At 40.4% G+C, this 17,620-nt stretch overlaps 1 protein-coding gene across 2 annotated transcripts in view; it reads right to left on the bottom strand.

Moving 5' to 3' along the window:
- Window positions 1-17,620, bottom strand: part of XIRP2 (xin actin binding repeat containing 2) — a 147,359-nt gene that overhangs the window by 53,169 nt on the left and 76,570 nt on the right. For both annotated transcript variants that reach the window (XM_081339347.1, XM_081339348.1), the window contains exon 3: window positions 3,810-3,917. In XM_081339347.1, coding sequence (XP_081195473.1) covers window positions 3,810-3,917 — 108 coding nt within the window. The remainder of the gene's footprint in view (window positions 1-3,809; window positions 3,918-17,620) is intronic.

Here is a 17,620-nt window from a genome sequence, read left to right as displayed (position 1 = left end):
TCAGGAAATTATTTGTAGCCCAGCATCAATAAAACATATTTAATTAAACCCTAGTGTAAAGATTGAATTGAGACTTATTGGGGATGATCTCTTTAACTCAGTCCTGGTTTCTCTGCTGAAGCATGTCCAATTCTTATCAATGAAACTGGGCATTAAATCTACAGGGCCACCAAAATGTTTCACTGAATTATTACAGCTAAAAAGAATTACTCTCTCTAAATAGGAAAGAGGTGGTCTAAAGCGAAGATAGCTACCACAAAACCAGAGGGCTTCTATGCACCATGCCCAGAATTTAGAAGCATTCTGACATGAAACATCACATTTCTCCATTTGGGTTTCACCTGAATTTCCTTTTTAGGACAGAGTCTACTTCTGCCTTTAAAGTATGTAGCTACCTATTTTGGTCATGTGTTTCACTTGAAAGCAATACCTCTACCTCTGCTTTAATCCATCCACAGGGCCTGCCAGGAAGATGTGACAGGTGGCTATTTAAAGGAGGGCCTTTCCAATCTAGTGTCTCAATTGGCAAGACTCACCCAGCATGTATGCTGTGAATTCTTCAGCCAAGGTGAGAACTTCTCCTTCACTCAAAAGAAAATGACTGCTTTTTAATATTATTCTTGAACTATGGCTGCCCTATCTGGGTTATTTTGTTTTGGTTGACTCTGTGACTACTTTAAATTCCATGTTAGATTTTTTTTTAGTTCTATTTTTTATATTTCAAGGTTTGGATCCAGTCTTTTTATTCTACCAGTGGGAATGTTCTCGAGAAGACTTCCACTCAGAATGTTCATATTTAGTAGACTTATAGACATAAAATAGCCTTCCATGCTATTCAAAAATATCCTTTTTAAGGTAGTAGAGCAACACCCTATAAGAAAGCAGTGGCAAACTGGGTAACGTATTGTTACCCAAAATCAAACAAACCCTATACGGCCATCTCTATGAAGATACCAGAAGCTCATGAAAGCTTATATCTTTTAATAAAATTTATTAATGGGAAAAGATATACCAGACTCCTGGTTTTGGCTGTCATAGACTAATACAGCTCTCCTACAATCTCATTGTTATGCCTTGCACAGAAATACTACTTAATAGTGTTTGCCCTCTGAGCAAGGCTACAGAAAACTCCCTTTTTAGCTCAGCAACAGAAGCCATGCATTCATCCCAAGATGCTAGAGATAGTAATCTACTCTGGAAATGTTTTAAAATTGTTGGTCTTTGTGTCTTTGGGGTTAGCAGAAACTCCTATTCTTTCCAGTAATATTCCCATTGACAAGGTTATCCCGCTAGAGGTTCTCTTCTTTAAAGCACAGGTTTACATTTTTAGTATCATCCATCACTGTAGCCTGCATGCATAATCTCTATCACAGATTGCTTCAATAGAAACAAAAAATAAAGTTACTTGTAATAAAACAGAGGGTAACACTTGATTTGATGATATGATTTTCAGTGGGGTCCCTGTGGTATGCATAATGTTTAGTCCCATGCTGGGCATAAGAAGATCATTTAAAAAGCAACACAAAATATTTTTTAAATGCTTCATTTGAATACTCACATAATAAAATAATATAAAGCACAAACTGATGAATGAAATTGAAAATAATAGATAAGCTATCTGTCTATCAACTAAAAGAAAGGGCCAAATAGATCAGAATGAAGGTGATCGTTTTTTCTAGACTGGAGTGATGAAACCATGCAGGGAAACGAAAAGGTAGGTTTAACAATAAAGGAAAGACTGAAATGTTATGCCTGAAAGAATATGGTAAAATAATGTAACCTAGACAGCTATGATGTAATGATTCAAAGATATGAAAGTTGTATGTTACGCACCAATGAATGGTGATAAGGGAAGAACCAAAGAGGATTTAGAGAATATTCTGAATGAATGAGATCTAAGGACAAATTAATTTTGTTAGATGACATGAACGGATGTATTGGAACAAGATGAGAGAGTACAAAAAAGTAACAGGGCCATTCAGAGGCCCAAGAATGAATTCAAGTGGTGACTGTCTGGTGATCACTTCCTCAGCGGGAAAAAAGTCCGTTTGTTTTGAATGTATGATTTCAGGTTTCATATATGCACATGAAAACAACTGAATATAATCTGGAACAATTCCTCAGGGGCCACAGGAGACTGCAGAAAACAACAAAGGATCAGTTAAAATCCTTTAAACCCTCCGGTGAATATCCTATGTGTGAAGATTTGCTCATAGGAGATAAGGTTTCTACCAGCTTTAGAATTAAAAATTTTTTTTACAGTATTTACAGAATACATCCACAAACGTACAGAGCCTCATGATATATTCATTCTGGGATCCTTGTCAGGATTCAGTCCTGCTCCTATAAAATGTGAGATATTTCAAGACGTTTCACATATTCTAAAAAGCTGTTCTTGATTCTATCCAGGACTTGAGACATGTCACAGCTTTGCCCTCCATCCTGCCCCCCCCCCCCGCCTTTCTCTTCCATCCATCTTTTTGCAATGTGATATGGCATTTCTGAAGTATTGCCACTGTAGAATGCAAGAAAATTAATTCCATTTCTCAGTGGAGAAATCCATGATTCCATCGGCACATATCTCCAGCATTAAACTTAAATTGCTCCCTGGTATTGTTTTTAATAATTTATCTATTCTGCACCCCTGGAGGTGGAGAGGATTCACCTTTGGATTCATAGTTCTATTTTTATGTAAATAAAACCTGCTCACGTCGACACCCAAAGGCAGCGAACCATCTAGCTGTGGACTTTGATAGCTGAATGGCAAAACTGGAAGTGACCTTGTGCAGGATGACCTTGAAAGCACAGAAGTTGCTTTACTGGTGCTGCACTTTCAAACTAAAATAATTCAGTTGAGCGAAGCAGTGATTTTGACTATACCATGCCCTCCATCTTTTTCTTCTTCTTCTTTTTTACACTATCCGATAATTAAATGATAAAGTACATAAATCATTTTTCCAAACTTAACATTTGCCAGCTAGGTAGCGTTTGCATTTTTCATGTTCATCTCAAAGAAAAGAGCAAACAGAAAAGCTTTGCAAAGCTTCAAGAGAAATAAATGCAAACCACAGAGAGTTTTTACAATGAATTATAACCCCGAAGTTGTGGTTTAGATGTTCGCATTTGGGGGAATGTAAATCAGTTCTATGTCTTAATCATTGTTCTAAAGTGAGACATTTGACAGATATTTAGATGATGATTATTTATTTAAGGCTGTAATTACCTTGCAATAAGCATAATCTAATAGCCATACATATGTAAGAAAATAGCTTAACAGAAAAGTGTTTCAGATGTATTTATGTCACTTGCAAATTCACTATAATGAACATTACTGATAAATTATGTCTGATACATTATATCCCAAAGACGGGATGTACTTTTTCATATATTTTGGACTATATATCAGATTGTGTTTGCTTCACTGTTAACGCAGTAGGAGTTTTGGCTGGTATTTGAGCAGTTGCTGGACCTTAGGGTACAATAGCCTTTCAAAACAGAACATTTCCAGTATTTGTGCACTTTTCAGGAAATGGTTTACCAAAGAAAAACATCATTTTTTTTTCACAGCCAAGTGGCTGCTCTTACAACAAAGCCTCTGCAATCTTTGTAAAAAAATTCATGTGGTTCTCACATGATATGTGTGTCAGATGACAAAGGACAAGTGTATTCATAAAGAGTGAAATAATAATCACTTCTAAGTGAAAATGGGACATAGCAAGAGCCTTGCATTATATTCCAGAAGATCAGGATCGTGGTTTCTCCATTATGATTCAACAGTTCAACAACTATTATGATTCCTCCATTTTTACCTGTACAGATTGTTGCTGATACTGGTACTGAGCTTCTCCTTTTTCAAACTGGTTCTTCACACTTGCCAAGCCTCCAGCTATTCTGCATGCCCCTGATTCCTCCAGAGCCTGGTGGAGAAAAAAACAAAGTAAAGAAGTAAAAATAAGCCCTTAAAAACAGCAACAGGCTACTTTTGGTGTTTTTGTTTCTGCTTCATCCTTGAAGTCAGTGTTGATGACTGGTGAATGCCTGGACAAGTCCCTGCCATTTTCTTGGCAGGTTTTCAGAAATGGATTGTCATTGCCTCCTTCCTAGGGCTGAAGAGATTAACTGGCCCAAGCTTGTCCAGCTGGCTTTGTGCCTAAGGGAGGACTGGAACGCACAGTCTCCTGGTTTCTAACCTGATAGCTTAACCATCACACCAAATTGGCTTTCACTTAGGTATTATGATATTCCATAGCACTTCTGAGTTCAACTGGCTTTACTCCCAGGGAAAGTGGGTGTAGGTGGTCCTCATTTAACGACCAGTCATACAGTGATCATTTCAACTTATGATGAGTGGCAGTTATAATTGGTCTTTAAAATTCTGACTGGTGCATTGCCCTGTGGTTACATACAGTAACTGCAAACTGGATGTGTGGCCACTGGCCTGGATTTCCAACCATCACAACTGTCCCCTGGCCATGTGATCACAATCTGTAGCCTTCCCCGCCAGCTTCCCATAAGCAAAGTCAATGGGGAAGCCAGCAGAAGGTCAGAAGTGATCATCACGTGAGGCCATTGCTTAAGGAGCCGCAAGGTCCTCACTTAAACAATGGTAAACAGGGACTGCTGGAAGTGCCATTGCTGAGCGGCTCATTCACATAATATCACACATTACAACTGCGTTGCTTAGCATTGCAAATTCTGGACCTAATTACCACTATTCACCACGGCCTACCTTTACATGATTAGGTATTACTTAATTATAAATTTTATTTCTGCCTATTCTTACAAATTATAGTGTTTTGTTTTAAAGTTTGTGTTTTTTTCAAATGTCTATGGAGATTCTCAGTCATCCAGGTCACGGTTGTCCCAAAGTTGCTCTTGTTATGAGGCAACTGGACTTTTTTGTTTTCCCCCACCATCCAGTCAGAGCTGAAAAAACGTCTCGGACGAGAAGCAAAACGTCTTCAAAGAAAAACAAGAAAGTCCAGTTGCCTCAGGAAAAAAGCTCCTTTGGGTGGTTTTTTTTAAATATTTTCTGTTCCAAGAAACTACAGAAACATACTAAATACCAAAAGTATTTGAAAAGAAAAATGCAAAATATCCAGTGCCCAATGCTCTGAATATCTTTAAATTGGTTTTGCTTTATTTATAAAGTATATTTTGATATTCATTCATTCCCTTCCATTCTAATCCAGGCCTTAATAAGTGATACCAACCTTCTAAAACAAACCCATGAAAAGAATCTCAGCGAAATGCTTAAAATGTGAATGCCTAATGCATTATCCAGATTTAAGCGGAAGCTTACAGTGATATTATTATTACCACATTGATTTAAAAGATTACAGAAGCACTAACAATCAGTAGCCTTCAGTACCTTCTTAATCCAGAGTTTCTTCAGGACCATTAACTGCTTTATGCCATCAGGGGCTCAGAGACCAGGAAGAGATTCTACTGTTATACAACTGTGAATTAATCTCTTTTCAAAACCCACACAGGCCGTCTCAGGAGCCTCTTTTGTAATGTTGAGGATTAGTGCAACAATGCGGACAGCACTTTTGTGTTTTGGGGGGGAAAAACAACAACAACCCCAATTCATATGCTGGCATTGTGAACCACATGTGATTTAAAAGCCTAGGTCTGATAACAAATTAGAGACTGGGAATTAGGCGAGAACATTAAAAGCCTCCCCCTGGATCTTGTCTACCCTGGTCCACAATGCTATTTGCTTCTCGCAACTGCGGTGGGGACTAATCATAGTCTTCTCGACTGTTCCCATTTTCCTCTTCATCTTGCTTTGCTTCCTTCAACTTCGGTGGACCGCTGTTGTTTTTCAGAGTTTTAACAGGAGGGGGATAAAAGAGCGAGCCATCAGGTTTTATTTATTTACTATTTTTGCGTTTTCAAATAAGTGTTTGACTGCTAGTAGCTGCCTGGACTATTCCCTGTGGTTGTCTTGGCAAGATCGTTCAGAAGTGTTTGCCATTGCCTTTCTGGGGCTGGGAGAGAGGGACTGGCCCAAGTCATCCAGCTGGCTTTGTGCCGAAGGCAGGACTAGAACTCACCATCTCTGGGATTCTATAGCCTAATGTCTTAACCATACTGAGTCAGGTTCTGCCACACTAATAATTAGCCCCAAGTATTGCTTTCCCAGGGACGCGGTGGCTCAGTGGGTTAGGATGCTGAGCTTGTCGAACAGAAGGTCGGCAGTTTGGCGGGTCGAATCCCGAGTGCCGCGTAGCAGCACTGTTACTCGTCCCAGCTTCTGCCAACCTAGCAGTTCGAAAGCACGTAAAAATGCAAGTAGAAAAATAGGGACCACTCCGGTGGGAAGGCAACAGCGTTCCGTGCGCCTTTGGCGTCTAGTCATGCCAGCCACATGACCACGGAGACGTCCTCGGACAAGCACTGGCTCTTTGGCTTTGAAACGGAGATGAGCACCGGCCCCTAGAGTCGGAAACGACTAGCACGCATGTGCGGGGGAACCTTTACCTTTACCTTTACCTTATTGCTCTCCTAAATTTGCCTCTAGTTGTGCTTTGCCTCAATGTGGTCATGTTTCAATAAAATCTCACTGACCTCTTTCCTGTTATTGCCGTCGGACTGTCCTGGAGGGCTCAGCAGGAGTGAGGAAGGGGGAGCCGTCAGGCAAAAGGCACCCCTTCAGTCCTGCTTTTGTGCAGTGGTGGGATTCAAATATATGTGAACAACCAGTTCTCTGTGTGGATGCCGCTTCTGGAAGTCCATTCCGGGCCTGGGCAACAAAAAATTAGCTCTCGGTTCTGCTGAAGTGGTGCAAACCGGCTGAATCCCACCACTGCTTTTGTGTCTGCAGAGCAACCCTGGAGGAAATGTCTCTTTGGGATGTTTGTTTGGATGGGTTACTTAGATGGTGAGATGATTTTTAAGGGGCAAAATGGATCCCTGGAACCTTGCAAGAATTAAGCTTCTTCACTTCGGAAAAAGTTCTTAAAATTTTCAGCCACTTCCAAACAATATTTGGCTGTTATGGCTTTAACTTGATTTAAGAGCTCAATACCACCAATTTAATTAATATGAATGTAATGTATTTGTGTTCCCCTTCTGAAGATTAAATATTTTATGGCAATTTTGGGTGAGGGGAGAGTCCTCAGTTCTATTTTTAAGCTGTAGGCTCTGCTCCCCTGAGACTGAATTTAATCCCTGGCAGATAAAAAGCTGGACTGATGATTTGCTCTCGTTGCAGCCCTATTGATTTATCCATCCACACTTAAAGTTTCCTAAGTATTTATTTCCTACCAGTCCAGAAGTGGATTTGAGGCTCCTTCTGACGCTACACTGCTCAGTGGCATCAGAACTGCTGCTGCATTTGTCCTTTTCAAAGCCACTCAGACAATCAGGTGCATCACACACACACACACACACACACACACACACACACACACACACACCCAACGCCTTTGTATATCTGCCCATACTCTGTTGACTTCTGCAAAGTTTTAAGTGTGAAGAACCCTGTTACTTGGCTTTACCATTAGCTATTTAATCATTGCAGCTGCTGTTTGTACTTACTGTTTTTTTCTGGATGTTTTTATTGTTTAAATGATTTTATTTGTTTTAGAATTTTAGAATTGTAAGCTACCCAGAGTCACTTGGTTGAGTTGAATGACTATGGAAATTGAATAACTCAATATTTTCCCCCCTAATTTCCATATTTAGGACCAGCTATTCACAAGATCCCTGTCTGTCAACATTCAACTGCATTTATTGGCCCTTATCCACTACATTTCCAGTGTATAGGGGTTCACTTGGTCAAGTTGGGCAACAATAGAAAACAAACAAAGAAACAAACAAACAAATACATGCATACATACATACATACATACATACATACATGGTATATTTGGTGACCCAGTACTGTAAGGGACAAGACAAATGGGTGTACACATACAAATACATATATGATCGCACGATACCTTAATAGCGATAGAAAGGAAGCTGTTAAGTCATGATATGTTATATCCTCTAGCATGGCAGTGCCAAGTGGTGAGTACCAGGGCTTTTTTTGTCATAGAACGCCCAGAACGGAGTTCCGGCACCTTTTTTGGATGGAACCTTGTAGGGTAGGCAAGGCAGGTTGTATGACATGTGTGAGTTCCGGCACCTTTTTCTTTTACAAAAAAAGCACTGGGTGAGACCATACAGTTTCAGTTATAGAAAACTTACAGCTATTCCAGAATGCAGGGGTTTGAGAAGTTAAGGCATGTCTTACTCACTACACCCATGTATCTTCTCTATTTTAAGAGCTGCACTGGCTACCAATAAGCTACTTTCCAGTTACAATTCAAAATGTTAGTTCTCAAGATCTAGACAACTCCAGAGCCTCCTTTCCTAAATTACATCTGTCTGTTCAGTAAGATTAAAATGGGTGGGTTTGTTCCAAGTACCTGCTCTCAGACACCACAAAAATCTGTGATTTTTTCCCCAGTTATAGCACCCCTTTTTGTGGGTGCTATAGCTTGTGTCAGACATTGAAATAGCCTCTTCCCTCCTGTCCTTTAAAAAATCCACTAGGCTTGGGAATGTTATGAGGGTGAGGAATGGTGTTCAGATTTTGGACTAGATTGAGTAATTTCCCCTTTTTTCTTTCTTATGGATTTGCTGGAGTGTTAGTGTTTGTTTTGTAATTGAGAGCCAGTGCGGTGTAGTGGTTAAGGCAGCAGGCTACAATCAGGGAGGTGGTGAGTTCTACTTCTGCCTTAGGGCTTAAGTCAGTTGGGTGATCTTGAGTCAGTCCCTCTCTCTCAGCCCTAGGAAGGAGGCAATGTCAAACCACTCTGGAAATCTTGCCAGGAAAACTGCAGGGCTTGTCCAAGACTTGAAGACACATGCACACACACAAAAATTAATTGTTTTAATCTAAATTATGAAGAATGAAAATGATATGCTTCTCAGAGCTGGCTCCCTTTGAAGTGGCTCACAAGTCTTCTAAAATAACATAAATAAATGTAATAGAAATAGAAACTGCTTGCTATAACTCTGCTAGTTAAAAATGTCTCACACAGCAGCTGTAAATTGCAAGAGGAGCCATTCTTCATCAGTCTAAAGTGGCCCTGCTCTAAATGCAGCAGCTGCTTAGGGCAGGAAGTTGGAACTGTGACATGTTTAGGAAAAAAACAAAACATGCAGCCCTCTTTAAGGAGAGTCCCTCTATGGCAGAGGTCCCCAACCCCCAGTCCATGGACCAGTACTGTGCCACGGCATGTCCGCACAAACAAAGCCCCATCCACGGGATGCAGGCAGCACACAAAACCATGCACTCTCTGGTCTGTGGAAAAACCTCTCTCCACGAAACCGGTACCTGGTGCCCAAAAGGTTGGAGACCTCTTCTCTATGGAGTAACCATCTGTTTTTACTCTAAACTGGAATGTTCCAGGAAATGGTTGGCTGGTTATGACAAGGGGGGTCACTTTCCCATCAAAAGGAATAGCATAGCTTTATTGTAACAGGAGTGGGACGCGGTGGCTCACTGGGTTAGGACGCTGAGCTTGTCGATCAGAAGGTCGGCAGTTTGGTGGGTCGAATCCCGAGTGCCACATAGCAGAGTGAGCGCCTGTTACTCATCCCAGCTTCTGCCAACCTAGCAGTTCGAAAGCACGTAAAAATGCAAGTAGAAAAATAGGGACCACTACGGTGGGAAGGTAACAGCGTTTCGTGCGCCTTTGGCATCTAGTCATGCTGGCCACATGACCACGGAGACGTCCTCGGACAAGCTCTGGCTCTTCGGCTTTGAAACGGAGATGAGCACCAGCCCCTAGAGTCGTAAACGACTAGCACGCATGTGAGGGGGAACCTTTACCTTTACCTTTACCTATTGTAACAGGAACAGAACTGGCCGAGCGACAGGTAATGGCCGGTACTTATACACTTAAGTCCTCAGGTGTTCATCCAATTACCTGCCTGGAATCTCCCACCCAAATATGAAAGTTTCTGCCGAAACGGTTGGGACTAACCGTCAGGGTCCCCTGAGGGCTAGCCTCAGCTTGGCAGGAAATGCCCGCTTAGCTTCTCCACAATAGGTGGCGGTCAATGGCTTGCATTTTTACAGTACAGTACATAACAGGAATTATCTGAGTTAAGGCAGAAAAAGGTGCAAGGAGAAAACAGCCGGCCAAAAGATCATAAAAAATGGATGGCTGAGTTTAAAAACGTAGGTATGAAATTATGCGGAAAGATGCAGAGATCATAAAGCCATATTTTTGACTTCACATAACTAAGTCTGCCATTTCACAACTGACTGGTGTTCAAGTTGCACTGAATTCAACATTTGTCTGGAATTGTGTTACCGAGCATGCATGCTCAGCTTGGGATGCACTCCACACAAAAGAGTGCTATTTCTGAAGAAAAGCAAGTGATGAGAAAATGCTTTCCCTGCTGAGCAATTTTCTTCTCCAAACATTGATACAACAGTCAAAATTGGGTGAACTGGAATAAAAAAATAACCCCCACCATTTGCTTCTCCAACCAAAACAGCTCCTCCTAAACTGCATTGCACGTAAATAGAGTTTGCATGTAAATAAATACAGTTCTTTTGTTTCATGTACACCATTGTTCATGTAGGGTGGATGAATGCGTATTTCACTCCTCCAATGCCAGTGTGAAAGACCTGTGCATTTGCTGCTAGCATTCTTGTATCGTAAAGCTGTGAAAAACAGATAAACACACATATTGCAAATATTCCACTGTTCTTGTTAGCTTCTGGGGGGAAAAAACCAAGGGAATATATCTGCAGAATCAATTGAAGGATTTTGTGGAATACGTTTTGGGCAAGTATGAGTTCACATAGGGACTTTGGAGCTCTGGATTTGCTAAATTATCTCACAAAATAGCCTCAAAAATAAATTTCAGAAAACAAGTTCTAGAAAAAAAGAAGAAACATGCTTTCCCACAACTCTTTTCCCTCAAAAATCCTATGCCTGGATTTCAGGAAGGAAACAAATCCGATCTGTGTTGTGGAGATCCGAATAGGTGAACTGACTGGTGTTCTTGTGCCTCATCTCTGTCCAACTATTTCTTCAGTGTAGCATGAAATCAAATTGAGAGGTGGGCTGAGGTCCACCGAAATATGACTTCATTACAGGCTACATTTCTGCCACTGGGTTAGCAGGAGCCTTTAGGGACACTTTGGACATAGCATCCAGCCTGACCGATGCTACTCCCAGATGTGTTGTTGGAGAACTCAAAATTAATGTTGAGGCTCTCCTAGTGGAAAAGTTGGCAATTTACACTTTTATAACAAATCTCTCTGTGTATATGGGCCTATGCATAAGATAAAGCATGTCCTTCATTTAGTTTTTAGTTTTATCATATGGAGTGATGTTAGCCTGGGTCTTTTGCTTTGCACTTTGGAATTGCTTTGAGGATAAATTCACTCACCTGCTTATCACTTTGGAATTTTGCCTTTGGAATTTTAGATGAGGTAGTCCATTGAAATAGTGGACTACCTCATCTACAAATAAAGCATCCTTTTCATCTTTTGAGACCATGGAAAAGACCCTTTTAATTTATCAGTTTACTTCAAGCCCAACAAGCACAACGTGGCCTATTCAAATTAGCCTTAATGAATTGATTAGATCAGGGGTGACAAACTGCTGGCCTGTGGGATGGGTGCATCATGTGGAGGCCATGCCCACCCCAGCTCTGGCAATGCGAAAAAAGTTGCAATATATCACAACACATCACGTGATGCGGTGAGTTTGACAGATAGAGCCGACAATTTATGAAAGACATCCTTAGTTATGGAAGCTGCTGGCTTTAAAGAAGACATGGCTTCGCATACTTCCAATGAAACTCTCTAGAGCAGGCATGTCAAACTCGCAATGTCACGTGATGTCACATGACGTATCGTGACTTTTTCCCCATTGCCAGCAATGAGGTGGGTGCGGTTTCATCATGATGCATCTGGCCTGTGGGCCGGCAGTTTGACATGCCTGCTCTAGAGCAACTGTCACTTGCAAAAGATCAAGACCACATGTGAACTTCCAATTAAGCTGATTTATTACTAATCATACCTATGCACAGCCACTGAACTACTACTCAAGTAATGGTTAGCACACTAACTTGGTGCTAGATAAGAACCAAAGAAATTCAAGAGGGGTTGGATTTAGTCCATTTGTGGCTATGTAGAGATTCTAAGGGGACGTGGTGGCTCAGTGGGTTAGGACGCTGAGCTTGTCGATCAGAAGGCCGGCAGTTTGGTGGGTCGAATCCCGAGTGCCACGTAACAGAGTGAGCGCCTGTTACTCGTCCCAGCTTCTGCCAACCTAGCAGTTCGAAAGCATGTAAAAAATGCAAGTAGAAAAATATGGACCACTACGGTGGGAAGGTAACAGCGTTCCGTGCGCCTTTGGCGTCTAGTCATGCCGGCCACATGACCACGGAGACGTCCTCGGACAAGAGCTGGCTCTTCGGCTTTGAAACGGAAATGAGCACCGGCCCCTAGAGTTGGAAACGAGTAGCACGCATGTGCGGGGGAACATTTACCTTTACCTTAGAGATTCTAAGCTGATTCCTATTTTGACTCTGCCCCCAGGTTCTGTCACTCCTTCTCCTACAGAAACTCACTAATACCCAGGAATGAATATCTTTTCTTTGTCTTCTTGAGCAAGTGATTGAGAAGATGGTGTCTGGAACTGCAGACATTAATGGAGAACACTGATTATCTCAACTCAGAGTCTGGATCTGGGTTGAGGTTCAGGTTAGAACAAATTGACCTGTGCCACCCGAACAGTTGTCCTGCAAGATAGAGACGGAAGGGATATGACTATGGAGCCTGACTGATTTCTCAGTGGCTTGATCCTATGGACATTGCATTTAGACTGGCTCTATTCTAAATTCCAGAGACTTTTAGTGGCGCAATATTGGAAGAAGGAAGAAGTGCCGACTATAGAAGAATGGACTTTAAAAGTTTCCAACTTGGCGGAAATGGCAAAGATTTCAGCGTACTTCAAAGACCAGTCGCAACAGAGATATATTGTGGAGTGGAGAAGATGGATTGATTACATCCAAAATAAATATGGGACTAAAAGGTTTCACCCAGCATTTGAATAAGTATTGGATTTATGTGATATATAAATTACTTGTAGTTATTTTAATAAGAGTTAAAGTGCGATAGAATTTAATATTTTATTGTTGTTTGCATATGGTAGATTATGATTGTATTTTATACCCTGTATTTTGCTCTGGGAAGTCGGGGAGGGGGGAGGGGGAGGGGAGGGAAGGGTTGGGGAGGTTTGGGGAGAGGGGAGGGGGTTGGGAGGGGTTTTGTTTTTTAAAAAATGTACTGTAAAACTTTTCAATAAAAAAATAAATAAATTCCAGGAATGGTTTTATAGAATAGTATTAAGTAACTGTATCTCTGCATAAGGTATTGCTAAGTCAGTGCTAACATATTTATGAAGTCACTGGAATGGTTTATCTATAATATTTAAACCAGGAGAGAGAAAACACAGTCTAAATTAGTACCCAGAATCAGAAATGTAGTAGATGAGGGCCAATGAATGCAATTTTAATGTTGACAAGACAGGGTTCCAAATATGGGAACTGGAAAATCTGTCTGTTCTAAATAGACTTGCACTCTAAAAAAATGCCTATGTAATTTTAGGGCAATCCTAAAATCATTGTCGTTGTATACCTCTGAGTCCACTATGTTCAGAAATGGCAGTTGCCATTTTCAGTTCCTCTAACACCAGTGGTGGGATTCAGCCAGTTCGCACCACTTTGGCAGAACTGGTAGCTAATTTTTTGTTGCCCAGGCCCAGAACAGACTTCCAGAAGCGGCATCCACACAGAGAACTGGTTGTTCACATATTTGAATCCCACCATTGTCTAACACCTATAGTATGTCCTTTTCTGGACAGGTACAGGCTAGTTACAGCAGCCCATATTTTGATAATCTTACCGTTATAGTCTTACAATGTATGCTATCTTATCTTACAGTTTGGAAACAGACTACCTGAGCAATTTGGTGCATTGTTAAAATCCTCCTATTACATTCAAGGTTTATGCTGTTCATACCATGACTGAATGACAGAATGAGACATTTCAGACATTTGCAGATGGTTTTTGAAATGCTCATACTGCTGAAGTTGACACGGTACTTTCAAATACATCATTAAGTGCCTATTGAAGATCACTTACTTCCTCTGTATAACAATAAGAAGCTATGTATAGATTGTTTTGTTCCTTTCCTTCTTCTGCCCCATCCCATTGGTTTAATTGAATATGCTTTATGCACTGTCTAAATCTATTAAGTTTTATTATTCAGCCTTAATGATCTTGTTTTTTTAATAGTTTCAAGATGAGACCGTAAGGTAAACTGTATCATGATACACTATATACATAACCATATAAATTATATTAGCTGCCTTTGTTTAAAGTATATAAGGATGTATTACCTAAAAGAGGCCTAAGCAGGCATGTATATAATTTTAGCATTAAAAACAAAACAAAATATAATTATATAATATAAAACAATATAAATATTTTTCATACTTTTGATTCCAAGATTCATTATATACATACATACATTCATACATACATACATATCCCCAATAAATAGCCTTCTAGCCTCCACTTTAATATTTCTCATGAAGCCAAGCGCACCTCTTTGTAATTTGTTCCATTCCCAAGAGTTTTGTTAGAAAACCTTTTTTAACATTCAATTGGAATATATCTGCTTTTAACTGGCATCCCTTATTCCATGTCCTGCATGCCAGAACTCCTCTTGACTTTCTATATGATACCCTTTCACTCATTTGAAAAGTGGTATCAAAACCCCTTCAGTCACCTTTTTTCAGGGGTAAACAAGCTCTTTCAGTCTGTTTTCAAAGGACTATGATTCTAGTTCCTTGATAATCCTTGCCTTTCTCTGAACCTACGGCAGTTTCTTTAAACCTGCTTATAGAAAAATATCCATCACTTAACATAGTACCTGGGTTGGGATCTGATCAATGAACAATAAATAGAACAATTACTTCTCATGATTTACAAGTACAATTTTGCTGAAGCAATTTAAAGTCGCATTTCTCTCAAGTTGCCACACCATGCTGCTTATTCAGAACACACACAACTACTGTCTCAGACCTTTCTATTAGTACCACTGTAAATTGAACCAAATTTGATTTTAATGCCTTACCAAAAGGAAATTTCCCTAGTAATAATGGGACTGTTGACTTTGAGTTTATATATTTATCTGGGCAGTTACAGTGGTATTTTCTTTCTTTCTTTCTTTCTTTCTTTCTTTCTTTCTTTCTTTCTTTCTTTCTTTCTTTCTTTCTCCTTCCTTCCTTCCTTCCTTCCTTCCTTCCTTCCTTCCTTCCTTCCTTTCTTTCTTTCTTTCTTTCTTTCTTTCTTTCTTTCTTTCTTTCTTTCTTTCTTTCTTTCTTTCTTTCTTTCTTCTTTTTCTTTTTCTCCTTTCTTCTTTCTTTCTTTTTTCCTTTCTGTCTTTCTTTCTTTCTTTGCCATCCCCAGTGGGAGCTGATATATATAGGAATGAAATTTTCTTGAAGCATCCAAGTCATTTTGAGATTCCAGCACATATATCTGAGGAGCAACAAGGCATAGCCTAGCAAAATAGCCTTATTTTTCGAAGGAACCCAAGACACAAAAGCTATGCCTGAAGATCTATGTTTTGGCACAGCCAGTTATATTATCAAGCCACCATTTCATGCATGCCTAGCACAAGGCAGTGAAATCACAATGATTTGTAGTGGGCCATTTTTATCTGACACTCTTTAAACTCTTTGTTGGATGTTACTTATATAATTGGCTCCTAGAAAATAGTCACTGTCCTTTCTGATATCCTGATATCCTGTTCAATTAATGTTACTATGAGATCCAGTTAAGTTTTGATGGCTTAAATGGCATAGATAGAGAATTTTATATAGAGAAGACAATAAAAGCAATTGGCCTGATCCCACACGTGGAAGGGGCCCAAAATATGGGTCAATGTTTGAAATGAACAACAAAGCATTTGGTTTCCATTCAAAGCAGTAGAAGTAATAAGGAAAATATAACATCAAGAATTATTTCAAGATTTTGAGTTTCCCCCCATTCTCATTGACTTGGTCACCGAGTTTTAATACACACAAAACAGCACAGAAAAAGTGGGAAGCAAAAAGAAGGAAACGCCAGGGGGAGGCTCAAATAAGCATAATAAGCTCTGAACATCTTAAAACTTTCTTGAGCAGAAAACATTTAATATGCTTTGATTTACAATTAACTATAGTTGCCTAGACTTTTTAGAATGGTTCCTTCCTACAAGTCTCTCTATGTGAATTAAGAGAGGAACATTCTCAAACAAAGATGGGAACAAGCAAGTATTCTCTTCCATTGGAGAATGTAACACACAATTAGAAACATTATTATGTAGGACTGACCAAAAATGAAACGCCAAATGCTACTAATGGAATATGTTAGATACTAATTTTATGTGATCTCTTGCCTGATGATTGATGATGCAATGATTTATTCATGTATTCAAGAACAAATGCAAGAACAAATTTAAAAACAGAAAGCTCTTGAGAATGTGGCAAAGTGTGGAGCCTTTCTAAGAACCAAAAAATAGTAATATATTTGATCTCCACAGCTATAAAAATCTAGTCCTTTTGGATACAGTGTTGCCAATAAAGACGTGCCTATGAATGTGGGTTGATATTTCAACCTATTTTCCAAAGCACCAGAAGGCAAGGCAAGAAGCAATGGATGGAAACTGAACAAAGAGAGAAGCAACCTAGAACTAAGGAGAAATTTCCTAACACTGAGAACAATTAATCAGTGGAACAACTTGCCTCCAGAAGCTATGGGTGTTTAAGAAAAAACTGGATAGCCACTGGTCTAAAATGGTATAGGGTATCCTGCTTGAGCCAAAACTAAGGTTAGACTAGAAGACCTCCAAGGTCCCTTCCCACTCTGTTATTCTGTTATTCTTTAAAGCAGGCAGCAGCCTGCAGGCCAGATGCATCATACTGAAACCGCGCCCACCCCATTGCCAGCAATGGGGAAAAAGTCACGATACGTCAAGCAAAGTCACGTGATGTCATGAGTTTGACATGCCTGCTTTAGAGGCTTGTGCTCATGCCCCCCCAAAAAACCCCATTAGAGCTCCCTGTTCCCATCCCAACTGAAATCCTTGGAAACAGCACCATGCAATTGGTAAATGCCCAGTAATATTTAGTATCAAGTAAGCTTTGCTTTAGTGCCTTTCTTTTGCTGATTCCCACCTCCTCAGGTCAATATTCAGAATCTCTTCTATTGTACATGCATAATCTATTACACATTAAACTAACTGAGACTTCTCCAATCTGTCATCACACCATCTAAAACAGGGGTTTCAAACTCAATTTCATTGAGGGCCACATCAGCATTGTGGTTGCCCTCGGGGGGCCGGGTGGGTATGGCCAGGGTGGGCGCGGCCTACTGGGTGGGTGCAGCTGGAGTGTGTATGGCCTACTGGGTGGGCATGGCCAGCTCTACATCATGGGCATCAAGGGTGCCTATGGGGGCCTGGGCAGGAGTGGGACAGATCTGGGGTTCTCTGGCAGAAGGAGGGTCTCTGGGCCAGGGCCAAGGCAGCGGGGACCATTCC

This window comes from Vipera berus (genome assembly GCF_964194415.1).
Source record: "Vipera berus genome assembly, chromosome: 1".
Lineage (NCBI taxonomy): Eukaryota > Metazoa > Chordata > Lepidosauria > Squamata > Viperidae > Vipera > Vipera berus.
This window is presented reverse-complemented; position numbering and strand designations above follow the sequence as displayed.